The sequence below is a fragment of the Nannobrachium achirus genome (assembly GCF_963921795.1).
Source record: "Nannobrachium achirus genome assembly, chromosome: 8".
Lineage (NCBI taxonomy): Eukaryota > Metazoa > Chordata > Actinopteri > Myctophiformes > Myctophidae > Nannobrachium > Nannobrachium achirus.
The window spans coordinates 63,808,678-63,823,145 of record NC_137817.1 but is presented as its reverse complement, the minus strand read 5'-3'; the positions used below and the strand labels follow the sequence as shown (position 1 = coordinate 63,823,145).

Genomic DNA, 14,468 nt, shown 5'->3' with positions numbered 1-14,468 from the left:
GTCCTCGCGTTTCCGCGAGGCGGGTCTTAACTCAATCCTGGTGGGTTTAGGAATCACGCGGCAGCAGCATAGAGTTGGGCAGCAGCCAATGGCAGCGCGAGCGGCCGTCCTTCCTTCCGAGCTATGGGAACGTGAACTCATATCAAACACCGTAGCGCAGCAACAGCCAATCACAGCCCTGCCTACCGTCCCTCCCGGGCCATGGGATGTATGATGTAGAAGCGTGCTCGTTTTTGCCAACGGGTCTGAGGCCCTAAACTAGATGCAGAATAGATATTCTGCATCTAGTTTAGGGCTTAACTAAAATCTTTGCTTCTGGGCTGGGGGTCCCTAGAACAAAATATTGTGTGATGGGAGTCCGCGGCCAAATACATATCATGGGGGTCCTTGACATGACAAAGTTTGAGCACGCAACATATTATACCGGTATCAGGCTCCAACATTATTATGTATTTGGCCATGGACCCCATCTCAACATTTTTGTTCCAGGGACCCCCATCTCAAAATATGTGGGTTCCAGAGACCCCCAGAAGGAAAGATTTGAGTTAAAAATGTTAAATCTAAATTTGTGTAAATTCTGCATCTAGCTTAAGGCCTCAGACCCGTTGGGAAACACCAGGAGGCGATGCTGAAAGCCGCCCGTAGTGCAGCAAGCAGAGTAGCAGACTAGCAGTAGACACACACAGCGCCATCATTCCAGAGAATCTGCAACACATCCAAAATGGCCGGAGCAGACGGAGACGACTCCCTGTACCCTATCGCCGTGCTCATTGACGAGCTAAGGAACGAAGATGTTCAGGTATGGAGCAAATATACGCGTCTATCACAAACGTATGTTTCTATATCTGAAATTGCGGGAGTAACGCGGGACAGTTTATCGTCCCCTACTGACAGGTTAGCTTGTTGATTAGCCGAGGATGCTAAACGCGTTGCTTCCAATACAAGGGCCCGGCCGGCCGCCACCCTGCCTGATGCTAACGTTGTTAGCCTGCTGCTGCCGCTGCCGGCGTTCAGTTAGTGGTTGTTCTGTTGTTGGAACACACACTTGGCAGAGTAAATAACGCTGTTTATGGTTGGTTATCTTGGTTTACTATGTGTGTGTGTGTGTGTGTGGGACAAACTATCCCGGGTTCACCACCGCCAACAACATAACAACAACAAATGAAGTGAGCTAAAACGTCCATGACGTTTAGGATGTGTGGAGGAGCGCTAACAGAAGCAGAACGCCCCTTCCCTCTGTACCTGACTGACATGATGAAACTGTGCTTCTAAACCTTATGTTTAGTTCTTCTATTGTCCAGGGATGTTTTGTCATGTAGCTTAGTCTTTTGGGATTGGTCTTAGTCGTTTAGTCTTAGTGTTTTTTTTAGGCTAAATATAACCACATAACTCTGAATAAGTCATTGTCCTCTACTACCGTCTGTTATTTGGTCAAAATAAAAACAAATTGAGGAAAAATACAGTGCAATACTGAGTTCTCAATAGAAGAATAAACAAAACACATGCCTACAGTGTATGTATGCACACAGGTACAAAATCTCTGCTCTGCAAATAATATAGTAACAGTATCAATCACACCTGACACTGTCTGCTACTCTCTGTGCAAAACCTACAAGATCTGAAAAGAACAAATAAGTGCCATTCTCAAATCTAAGATAAAAGATGTATTTGGCTTTAATTTCATTGCACAATTACATACCATTGTTAATTTTTTACAGCCATTAGACTTAGATTTAGTCTTTTGAATGACACACATAATAGTCTTAGTCTTCTGAAAATGTAGTCTTATCGACAACATATCAGAACCTTGTAGTCTTTTAGTCTTAGTCTTTTTTATTTTTTATTTTTCACTGGTGTAATAGTCTTCTTATATTAAATTTTTACTGGTACTAAGATGGCCCAAATGTCTTAAAGGAGCTATAGTCAACTTTTTCTTGAAAAACGGATGCTAAAATAAAAATAATGTTTCGAAAAATTTTTATAAAAAAAATAAGCTTCATATATGTGTTTCAATTAAAAAATGACCACAAAAAGCGGAAAAATAATGATAAAATAATCATTTTGGCCCTTTGTTTACATTTACGGGCCCTGTAAATGTAAACAAAGGACCAAAATGATTATTTTATCATTATTTTTCCGCTTTTTGTGGTCATTTTTTAATTGAAACACATATATGAAGCTTATTTTTTTATAAAATATTTTTGAAACATTATTTTTATTTTAGCATCCGTTTTTCAAGAAAAAGTTGACTATAGCTCCTTTAAATGTACATAGCAGAAACATGTATGTTTATTAGTCTTTAAATGCCAGTTAAATGTCTCATTAGAAAAATCTATATTATGCTCATGACATAACATGTTCAATTGGTGTTACCAGATTTCTGTTGGAATGTATTCATGGCGACAGCAACAACACACCTATTAGCTTGGCGAGCAAGGATCTCAGTTTATCTGTCAATTTACATGCCATAGCACTGTAAACAACCCAGTGATTCTTAATCCTTTAATACTGACTCAGAACTGCATGCCATCTCTAGAGATTTCTAAATGATAACTGCTGTCATATGATATAACCTGTGTGTGTACAGTTACGGCTGAACAGCATCAAGAAGCTGTCCACCATTGCTTTGGCCCTGGGGGTGGAGAGGACCCGCACCGAGCTCCTTCCATTCCTCACAGGTAAATTATTATACAACCATAAGCAGCCGACCGGTTATATGACCAAAAGCTGACATCACCTCTCTGTCATTGCATTGCTCGAATGTGCATATTTGTCCTCGTAAACCTTCAGAATCTATTGGTCAGCAGTGGTCACGCTTGTTTTATTTATCTGTGCGGATGTTAATTTCTTTTCTTTCATTAGACACCATCTATGATGAAGACGAGGTGCTCCTCGCCCTGGCTGAGCAGCTGGGAAACTTCACAATGCTTGTCGGAGGGCCCGAGTATGTCCACTGTCTCCTGGTGAGTTTGACAGATTGTCCCAAACTGGAGTTTGTTTCTCCATAATACTACGGACGTGTCTGTTCTCCTGTTCATAAGCATGTCCGTCTGCATTTCTGTTCTGCTTTCTACTTTCTTTGTGAAATCCGTTTCTATAAGCGAACATTTTGAACATGCATAAAGATTGAACGTTCGTATACATGCTGATGCAGTGGTTCTCAAAAGTGGATTTCAGGGACTCTAGATTCCTTTATTGGGGTCTAAATTTACCCTTACAAGTCTGTAAGTTTGACGGTGTACAAATGGCCCTGACGGGTCCATTTGGTTCTGTTTGTACACTGTCAAAGTTAAGGGGAGACCTTCACATTTCAAAGTTTGAGACGTTGAGACGTGTTCACATAAGTCAATTAAACCGCCAATCCTTTCTTAATTTAGACCTGGAATTATTTTATATGAAAAGTCGTGAAAATTTGTGCAGATCTTTGAATTTTTAAAGCAAACATTTGCAACTCAAAATGTTGCTTCTGAGGATCCCTGGACCTAAATATCTTTTTGAGATGGGGTCTGTGGCCAAATACATATATTTTTTGGGTTTGACATGAAAAAGTTTGAGCACCACTGTCATAGAAAAATAGGTTTTTAAAAAAACCTTTGAAGGATTTAGAAGACACTGATAGAATCGGGGTCAACATATTCAAAGACTTAGCAGATCTACATTCTCGTGCATGTATATCTGCTATTTTTGTAATAGTTAAAGCATAAAATAATGGTCTAAATGGGTTAAATTTCCTTGCAGCCCCCTCTGGAGAGCCTGGCCACAGTGGAGGAGACGGTGGTGAGAGACAAGGCGGTGGAGTCTCTGCGTAAGATCTCACAGGAGCACTCTCCAGTTGACCTGGAGGTCCACTTCGAGCCCCTGGTCAAGCGGCTGGCGAGCGGTGACTGGTTCACCTCGCGCACGTCTGCCTGCGGCCTCTTCAGCGTCTGCTACCCCCGCGTCTCCAGCACCGTCAAGGCTGAGATCCGCCAGTGAGTGACTTTCTAAGAGATGAGGATGGGATGATAATCGGTATTATTGTTTATCGTGATTAAAAAAAAAAAACGCTCACAACAATCGTATTGTGTAGTTTTAATTTATCTTCAAATTGTTATACACTGGGATTAATTCACCTCTGAGCTGCATATCTGATACCACTTAAATCCTTCTATGATTGTTAAAGCGGACCTGTAAAGAACGTACTCGATAGTCTTTTTTTGCCCCAGAATATGGATGCTGGGGTTCAAGTGGTTTAACAAAAGTGTAAATGTAAGAGTTTTAAGCATAATTTGATTTATCGCGATATTATCGTAAATCGCTATTATCTTGGTCTCGATAGTCGTGACATAACATTTTCATATCGTCCCATCCCTACTAAGAGATGACTCTGACCTCTTTATTGATAACAAAACAGATGTAAAATGATGATGCAGTGCAACACAATTATCAAAAGGATAAATGCAAAAAAAAAAGCCAGTGGCTTGCCATTGCGGTCCTTTCCAATATGTGCAAATTATGTTGTGTTGCATGATGTTATGTGTATGTGTGTAATTGCACACATACATAAATGTCAGTTCAAGCACCCTTTGGTGCAGCAAAATGTCCTTGTGGGTGTACCTTCCACAGTAGGGGGTGGGGATTTGATAGCTGAGAAATACGGGTGGGGGTGGGAATGTGCAAAACAATGTAAATTTAACGATTAAAAGATTCAAGAATGACGACATTAATTCTGTAAACCTTTCTTGAGTTTTTTGGGGGAGGTTTATTCGAAGATGTTTTTCTCTGGAAGTGTCCCTGGTGTAACTGTGTGTGTGTGTGTCTTCTATCCAGGCACTTCCGTACCCTGTGTTCAGATGACACTCCCATGGTGCGTCGCGCTGCAGCCTCTAAACTGGGCGAGTTCGCCAAGGTCCTGGAACTGGATTATGTCAAGAGCGACATCATCTCCCTCTTCACCGCTTTGGCCTCTGATGAGCAGGTATGTGATGGAGGACATTTCAGCTCCAAGGTGGGCTTTGGAGATATTGACACAATTATCTTAGAGTATAATAACTAAAGAGTACTGAAGTGATGTCACTCCTTCATCACCTGGGTCGCAGAAGTGATGAATTTACGGTAATGTTTTAACATTTGCCAACGTAATAATTTAATATGGGTACCAGAGTGACCCAAAATCTTGAGTCATTGGTGTTTTGTGCTTTTATTATTTATTGATCAATTGTCTTAAATACAATATTAAAACGTTTAAATCTGGCCTAAACCTGTAGATAGATACCCTGCATTAGTACCGTAGGGGCCTCTCAAGTAGCAGGCACTTGGAGTCAAACATGACAACTAGGATGTTGCCGGGCTCATTTAGAACATTGTTAGAAATGACAATTGTGAGGTTGTAGACGCTGCTACTGCTGAGCCAAGAGAGGGCAATTATAATCACTTGTAATGTGGAGTAGAGATGCTTGGGTATTTTGTTAATGTGATCTTTCTGAAGAGATTCACACATGCATGTGTGTCGATGACTGCCAATTGACAGATTTATTTTATGAAATATCCAGCCATGACGCAAGTTGTCGTGGTGTTCTGATAGCTTTGGTTGGGTAGCAAGTGGCTGTTGAAACGATCACTGTGTTGTCAGAGCTGTCCAAGACGAGAAAAATTAAAGAAAGACATGCAATCTCCGCTCTACTTCCTGCATGTGCGTGACGTAAGTGGCAGCCTTTTTAGGTGAGAGGAATTGGGTTGGAGACTAACGTATAAATTCCAATGGGAGAGTGAACATGATCACAGCTTCTAAATGATTCCTTAGCACCATGGTCAGTGAACTAAATATTGGATCCAATCATCCAACACAAGCCACAGAGGTTTCCGAACATATTGACACTTAAATTCCCTTTTCAGAGACACAAATAGTGTTTGTGTGTGTCTCTAATTATGTCTCAATCAACTTTATCACTGTCACCGACCTGTCTCTGTTCTAGCAACACACTCTTGTGGCATCTAACACCAGTAGTAATAATAATAATAATAATAATAATACATCAAACTTATACAGCGCTTTTCTAGGTACTCAAAGCCGCTTTACAAAACAAAATAAAAGTAAAAAAAACTTTATTAAGCAAATAATTAAAATGCTAAAAAGGACACAGAACAAATTTGAAATAGCTGAGAGGGAGAGTAGAGTTAGGAAGGGAAAGCAAGTCTAAAGAGGTGAGTTTTGACGGATGCTTTGAACACGGCAAGGGTGGGGGCGGCTTTTATGTGAGGTGGGAGTGGGTTCCAGAGGGTGGGGGCTGCAACTGAAAAAGACCTTTCTGAGTCCACCATCTTTTTGACGATGCCTTTGCGCTCCTCTCTTCCACACCCAGGACTCTGTGCGGCTGCTGGCGGTGGAGGCGTGTGTGAGCATCGCCACCCTGCTGCCCCAGGAAGACCTGGAGACCCTGGTGATGCCCACCCTGCGCCAGGCTGCAGAGGACAAGTCCTGGAGGGTCCGCTACATGGTGGCCGACAAGTTCTCAGAGGTAAGGAAGGGGGACTAGAGCAGTGGTCCGTAGGGTCGGGTTTGGGAAGAATTTGAGAACTCTTCACAGAGTAAAAGTATTAACATGATAAAAAAAAGAATGATTTCGAGGCCCGGCCTGACTAATTGTCATACATTTTAGGCCCTACCTGGCCTGAAAATGTCAGGTAAGGTTGGGTTCCGGGAGAATTTGAGAACTCTAACCAAAGGGGACATAGGTAGAATGTAATGTTGATTTCATCGACTATAAACTATGAAAAAAAAAATGCAACTACCTTTTTGATTTAACGATATTCAATAAAAAAAAAGATATTTGTGGGTGTTGGCTACAACTGAGCTCTACTGGGAGCCCACACACAAAGGTGTTCTCTTAACTAATAGTTTGTTTTTTTATTGTATGTCAATCGTTTTTCCGCTAGTCTTTGATATCCTTAAAGAGTCATGAAACCCAAAATCACTTTTTCTATAAATATATATTGTATCAATGAGTCACTTGTGATAGGGAGCAATGATATGGTTCAATTTGCCCAGAGGCTTGTGGATTCAGAGCTGTCTGCAGTCTCTAGCTATTTCTGTGTTCTTCCAGTTTCTGGGTAGAAAAGAAATATTTGGCGCCACTCATTACATCTTTGCTCTCGGCGTACCATTAGTTCGGCGTGAGGTGGCTTATCTAATTAATATTAACGTTTGTTTTCTATTATTATATTCTGAATTCTGATAAAACAAATAAAGAGGCGGGTTTCTCGCTCCTTTAATCTTTGTAGCCTGAACACCAGTTTACTACTGCTATCATGTAAGTTCTGTACCTCCACCATGTTAGACTGACAATCACAACATCCATCCACTTTGTCTGACAGACAATTACTGAGGAACAACATTGGCAAACAGTGTAACATGTAGTGTTGCAATAATGGATGTAGGTTTTCAATTAAATATCACTCACCCGTCTGGCTAGCGCTCAAGTTACTCACACACTATTCCTCTCTGCGCACGTACGCACGCACGCACACACACACACACACATACACTAGGGATGGGACGATATGTGATATTATTGTTTATCGTGATAAAAAACACTCATGATAATTGTATCGTGAAGATTTAATTTATCGTGATATCGTCTTCCGTCATGCACTGGGATCTGTTCACCTTTTTATTTGCCGAGCTGCATATCCGGTACCACTTAAACCCTCTATAATTGGTATAAGGTACTTAGAATATACGTACTTGATAGTATTCTTTTCACTCTATCAACGCGTTGAGCTTGTAGATCTGCTATTTTTCGGCAAATGTTCCGCCCCAGGATAAAGGATTTTGAATATCGCGATATCCTAAATCGTGATTTCTTTTGTCAAAATAATCATGATATGACATTTTCATTTCGACCCACACCTACAACACACACGCGCACACACACGGGACTGCCCATAAGTCCGAAGGTTCATTAGTCCGAATTTAGTTGGGGTTACTGAGGTTAAGGTTGGGGGTCAGCAACCGGCGGCTCTAGAGCCGCATGCGGCTCTTAACGCCACCCTAGTGGCTCCCTGGAGCTTTTTCAAAAATGTATGAAAATGGAATCGTTTTAACGATTTTTTTATCGTCACTGTCGGGCAGAAACCTTGTATCTCCAAGTTTCAAATTTGTATGTTTTTTCCCCCCGCAAAGTAAAGCCCTGCTTCATCATACAAGACTGACGCACAAAAGTAGTGAAAACAGCAGATCTACAAGCACACAACGCCTCGCGGTGCGAGGCGTTGTGTGCTTGTAGATCGGCTGTTTCACTAGTTTAGTTAATTTTTTAAATGATAAATACAAAACGAAGTTTTGGACATAAGGTTTCCACCCGACAACGACAATATATAAGACTTTTATAATTTTTTGCGGCTCCAGACACATTTGTTTTGTTTTTTTTATGGCTCTTTAAACAATTTGGGTTGCCGACCCCTGGGGGGTTAGGCATAGTGTTCTTAAATTCGGACTAATGAACCTTCGGACCAAAGCCATGGCACCAGCACGCACACACACACACACACACACACACACACACACACACACACACACACACAATATATGATATAGATATTAAGTTGTCACTCTCTCTCTCTTCTCAATCTGTAGCTCCAGAAGGCGGTTGGCCCAGAGATCACAAAGAACGACTTGGTTCCAGCCTTCCAGAACCTTCTCAAGGACTGTGAAGCTGAAGTCCGTGCTGCTGCCGCCAACAAAGTCAAAGGTCCGCTGCATTCATTTAACCATGATGATCAATTAATTGGCTCCTAATGAATCCGTTTTTATTGAGTTTACATGGATTAAAGTTCTCGGTCGCCACGACATTCGGATTCCAAAGAAGTCGGCATGTCTTGCATGTTGCGCAGCGAAAACTGCTTATCTGCAAGCACTCAATGTGTCGAGCTTGTAGGTGGGCTGTTTTCGGTTAATATTTGTAGCATTTGTAGTAGCAATATGTTCAGATGCCCTCGCGCAGAGGGCGAATTCGCACAGGACTGAATTCATTATTATACTGTATATATCTGACCAGTTACCTATATATGGAGATCCTTGATAGCCATTTATGGAGATATGGGCATATTGTTTGGATCGGCGGTTCTACAAAAAATAATCATACAACTGTACATTGTGCAAGTACAGTAACGGCAGGAGAAGCAGCTGAGAACATAGGCAAAAATCTGAGCTATCCGTGTGCAAAAGAGTCTGTAGAACCAACCATGTGCTGTGAGACCCCAGACATGCGTTTGTGCGTGTCAGTATCTGTCTCCCAGTCCTTGTCCCCTTTTATGGGCATATTGGTTGGATTGGCGGTTCTACTGAAAAATGTTTTGTACAACTGTACTTCATGGATCCCCATATATGGGTATACAAGGGACAAGGACAGAATGTGATGTCACAACAATCATGTAATGTCATAGGTCAGCTATATACATTGAGGTGTTACCTGGCCTCTGACGTTATCCTCTGACAGGATCTGTCGAATTTCATAGTTAGTGTGACCTACAGTCGCAATTAAAACATCATAATGTTATATTTTGTGTTAATTGTTTAGGAATCTGCAGTGTGTGTTTGTGGGGGTGCTCCTTTTCATACCGTTTCACAAATCAAAAGTTAGGGCACCGTTTGAGAGATTTTATTTTTGCTTTAATCGATGAGTTAAGTTAACATTGCCAGTTATAGTTTTACAAGGTATATAAGACTTATTTCAGAAACAAATGAAAGTAATGCATTGACTGTGCTTTTCAACTTCCGTTCACTGAATCACTGTGTCTTTTTTAACTTGTTTCTGTGCAGAATTCTGTGAGAACCTGCCGGAGGACACCCGTGAACAGATCATCATGACTCACATTCTGCCCTGCGTCAAGGTAACCAAAAAGAAAAGAGAACATTAATCCCACTTCCACGCTCGTATGCCATGTCTGATTAATGCCGTTTGAAGAGAGAAGCTTTGATTCGCTGTGAGTCACTCACACAAAGCATGGTGGGGAAATGGAAATGACTTATTGTTTTTGGCACTTCTATTCTACTTAACCCATTTAGAACGGGTACATATTACTGTGTATCATTATTTTATGCTTTAACTATTGAAAAATAGCAGATATACAAGCTCACAGCGCGGCACCGAGTGCCGCGCTGCGAGCTTGTAGTTCTGCTATTTTTGAAAAAATCGTGAAAACTAGAATTTTGACCCCATTCGGGTCAAAAGGATTCAAAAGAAGTGTCTTTTGAATCCTTCTAAGGTTTTTCGAAAAACCTATGTTTCTATATGTCAGCAATCTGGCTAGCCATCGTCAAAGAAAAGGTCCTTTTCACTCAGCTCAGTTAGTCTGTTCTTGAGAGACTACTACTGTATGTCAGTGGTTCTCAAACCTTTTCATGTGAAGGACCTCCAAAATGATATGTATTTGGCCACGGACCCCCATCTCAAAATATTTAGTTCCCGGGACCACCCAGAAGTAAAATTTGAGTTACAAACGTTCGCTTTGAAAATACATATATTCAAATATTTGCACACATTTTCACAACTTTTAAAAAAATAGCAGATCTACAAGCTCGCAAGCTGTGAGCTTGTATATCTGCTATTTTTCACTGGTTAAAGCATTCAATAATTCTAGGCCGAAATGGCTTAATGTTCACACAAAGGCACTTCTACAGAGCGGTGCCGGGCTGATGACGTCCTCTTTTGACAAGTGTTTTCGTGTGAAGCGGCAGGTTTATTGGTTTTAAAATAGAAACGACTTCCATTATGTTGCGCCAAGTTGTCAAGTGCGTTCGCTCTTTGATCCTGGGGATCTAATTGGTCCTTAAACATGGACTACAGTTTTCACTTGTCAGCATGCACTATATGTTTTGGACAGAAGGTGGCACTGTTGTACCATTTTATTTTAACACGGCTTGTCAAGAACTGCATATCTTCATCCTTTTATTTAATCGTGTGATAAATGGCAGAAAGAAAAGCGTACTCTTAAAATTGCTGGGCTGTGAAATGTTTGCCCCACTAGATAACGATTATGCTGTTATCACGTTTTAGACTCGGGCTATAATTGTGTTTACATTTGGAAAGTGCTCGCAATCAAAAGAGTGATTACTTGTTTAAAACCACCGACTGTAATTATATTGTAATTAATTATTGCAAGCCTAAAGTGATTTGTTTGTCCATAAAGGGACCATTGTGGCGTCCCATCCACAGTGAACAATGGAGCGTATCTTTGCAGGCAGCAACACACACACTGACACGCATAATCTCATATATTGTTTGTGTTTTAGGTGACTAATTTCTTTTCCGCCTGTGCAAACTGTCGTAGCACTAATGGGCCCTAAACACTTTGTTATATGACAAATATGGGGAAAAAAATGATTTCAAGTTTCCTGTTGACATTTTTACTCAAGCTAATGGAGCCTGCCTGGGTCACAATTTGTGTCAAATGCTGTCTAGCTGAGAGGTGACCATTGACACATTCTAAATGTCTCAATAGAAGGGCAGGAAGACAGAATACAACCACCCCAATTGTTAAGTCATATTGTATTAACAAACATGGCTCGTATACAGATTGGACAAAACTAAGTTGTATTCAGGTGAAATGGTATGGTACCGCTTTAAAGGAGTAGTTCACCCCCAAAATGACTTTTTTTTTTCTCCTATTGATTACTCACACCATGGAGACTTGAGTTCAATAATATTTTTGGGTTCTTTTCGCATTCCTAAGACAACATTTTCATTATAATAAATTTACCTCCATTGATTCCGGGACCCGAATGCATTTGGGTCCCCATCCGGGGGTAAATGTACCATAATCACATTTTTGTCCTAGGAATTCGACTAATACAAAAAAATATTGAACTCAAGTCTCCATGGCGTGAGTAATCGATAGAAAAAAAGTAGGGATGGTCCGATCAGGTTTTTTGGCACCGATCACAAAAGTTTGATCACCTGATACCGATCAATCACCGATCCGATCAAGTTATTATTTATATATTATTTATATTTTCTAAATGTTAATGTTTTAACTTTAATTCATTCATTCACTCATGAATTCATTTATATATTTGCCTTATATTTATTTTCCAGCATTACTATGTATTTATTATCATAGCAGTAACTAATTATTCCTTCAGCACTGTGGAAATCAATACCCCAAAATGGCCTCAAGTGGGCATACTGAACGGCTGGTTGATCGGATGCACCGATCGGATCGGATCGGTGAATTTACCTTTTGATCTAAACCACCGATTATCACCGATCACGCTTTGATCGGCCCGATCCGATCCATTGCCGATTGATCGGTAACATCTCTAAAAAAAAGTCATTTTGGGGGTGAACTACTCCTTTAAAGTTAAGCAACTTAACAGTTGTTACTATAACTTATATCAAGGGTCTTCAACAGGGGGTCTGGGGCCCCCTAGGAGGTCCTCAGAGTTACTACAGGGGGTCCCCCAAATCTTTGTCCTCCTTTTTTATATTAACCACTTGAATCCTAGCATCTATATCCTGAGAACTTTAGCCAAAAATAGCTACAAGATCGGCTATTTTTGGCAAAGACGTTTGGCAAAAAGAGCAGACTAAGTACAGAGTGAAATGTCAAGTTAAGTATTGACAGTTCAAGTGGTTAATCTGAAAACAAAGTGACAAGAGTCCAAAATACACTGATTGTTCTGTCAAACAATGAAACTATATGGAATCTATGAAAAAGTTGTGGGGGTCCTTGCTTCATCTCTTTCTCAACCAAGGGGTCCTTGGCCTGAAAACGACCCTGACTTATATAGTAAACCACAAGTGATAATGTACAGTCAGTGAGGCAGTGAGGCGTAACGCGTTATAGGAAAATAAGTCCTGACAGGATGACGCAGTGCCCACGCCGGGGCCAACGCCAAGTGGAGGTCAGGAACTGCTTTGCCCCGAAGGGGTTTATTTCCCAATAATGACTGCCTCACTTAACATTAGCCAGCTTATTATAACAAGGCTACTTATGAAAGAACGCTTACATTGCAATGTAAACGGAGGCCAGAAGAACAGCAGTCTGTCATTCAAAGCGTCGGGTCTCGTTGCTGAACATTGGAAAATATCCTCTGTGTCGGGTGGAAAACTTCATGTCCAAAACTGTTACTTTTCAGGATTCAAAAGCAGCTGCGAGCTTGTAGATCTGCTATTTTTGGAAAAAAAAATGTGATTTGTAACTCAAATATTTGCTTCTGGGTGGTCCCTGGAACAACATATTTTGAGATGGGGGTCCGCGGCCAAATAAATGTAATGTTGGGGGTCCTTGACATGAAAATGTTTGAGCACCACTGATTTAAAAGAAGGATTTGGAAGACATTTATTGAATCAGGTCAAAGATATTCAATGACTTGCACAAATGTTCACGATTTTTCAAAAATAGCAGATCTACAAGCTCGCAGCGCGGCACTCGGTGCTGCGCTGTGAGCTTGTATATCTGCTATTTTTTAATAGTTAAAGCATAAAATGGTTATAGTGGTTCAAATCTAAAGTGACACAAAAGATCTACAAGCTCAAAACGAGCTTGTGGATCTGCTACTTGCTGCTTTTGTGTGACGCCCTAGAATGATGAAGTATGGCATCCGTTTATGAAAAAGTAAAATGTAAATGGAGATGAGCATTTTCTGCTCGACCGCAACCACATGAATAAAACTCATATTTGTACGGGGCAGATATGTTACTGAAATATACAAATCATTTAATCAAAAATAAACTATGGGCAGAACGGGCCATATCCCTGACATCACAGCCAGTAACTGTATGTTCCTCATGGGTAAATTCCGGGCAAGGAACACTTAAACATGTTGACCTAATCTAGTCACGACACGATGACGTCATTAATGGAGCATGGAAAACGACGTGGAAATAACGAGGAAAATGTGACATTTCTGTTGGACTCGTCCAGCTGTGTTTTCATACAGATGAGTGGAAACCATTCAGAACGGTTATGCAAAAAAATGATTGTTGTCATCTCGAATGATTGCAGTCAATTGATTATGTAATCATTGTGACAGGCTATACATAAATAATGGCACCTTGGTCGGTCTTGTGATTTTTATCATATCGTCTCTTTGTCGAATGGAAATCTCATTTGTCCAAAACATTAAAGTAAAAATAGGCAAGCTTGTTTGTACACAAAAACATTACCCCTCCCCTCTATGACAGGCATTAAACAGGTAGTTGTCTTTGATGCTTTCATTGATTAGAGAGATCACTAACGAGGACTTGACACTTTTATGGCCCAATCAATTACCTTGGTGCACAACCCCTTTGAAGTTCAAAGGGAGCAATTAAGAGCTCTGCCTGAGCTCCCCCTGACGATAACGTCCCTCCACTGATTATGTTGACATTTAATGTCAACATAAAGAGTGGAACAGAACAGAAATACAGCCAGGGGATGTGTCTTTCTGCAAGGAAACACCCCAGCACAATAATATAGTTACTGATGAAGGGAATTGACTGCTAAAA

At 40.8% G+C, this 14,468-nt stretch overlaps 1 protein-coding gene across 1 annotated transcript in view; it reads left to right on the top strand.

Annotated features, from left to right (window-relative positions):
• Window positions 1-678: 678 nt before the first annotated feature.
• The window catches only part of ppp2r1bb (protein phosphatase 2, regulatory subunit A, beta b), a 36,214-nt gene continuing 22,424 nt past the window's right edge, over window positions 679-14,468 (top strand). The window contains exons 1-8 of the mRNA XM_080731515.1: window positions 679-799; window positions 2,588-2,678; window positions 2,863-2,963; window positions 3,739-3,971; window positions 4,810-4,957; window positions 6,342-6,497; window positions 8,615-8,729; window positions 9,800-9,870. Coding sequence (XP_080587641.1) covers window positions 722-799; window positions 2,588-2,678; window positions 2,863-2,963; window positions 3,739-3,971; window positions 4,810-4,957; window positions 6,342-6,497; window positions 8,615-8,729; window positions 9,800-9,870 — 993 coding nt within the window. The 5' untranslated portion in view covers window positions 679-721. The remainder of the gene's footprint in view (window positions 800-2,587; window positions 2,679-2,862; window positions 2,964-3,738; window positions 3,972-4,809; window positions 4,958-6,341; window positions 6,498-8,614; window positions 8,730-9,799; window positions 9,871-14,468) is intronic.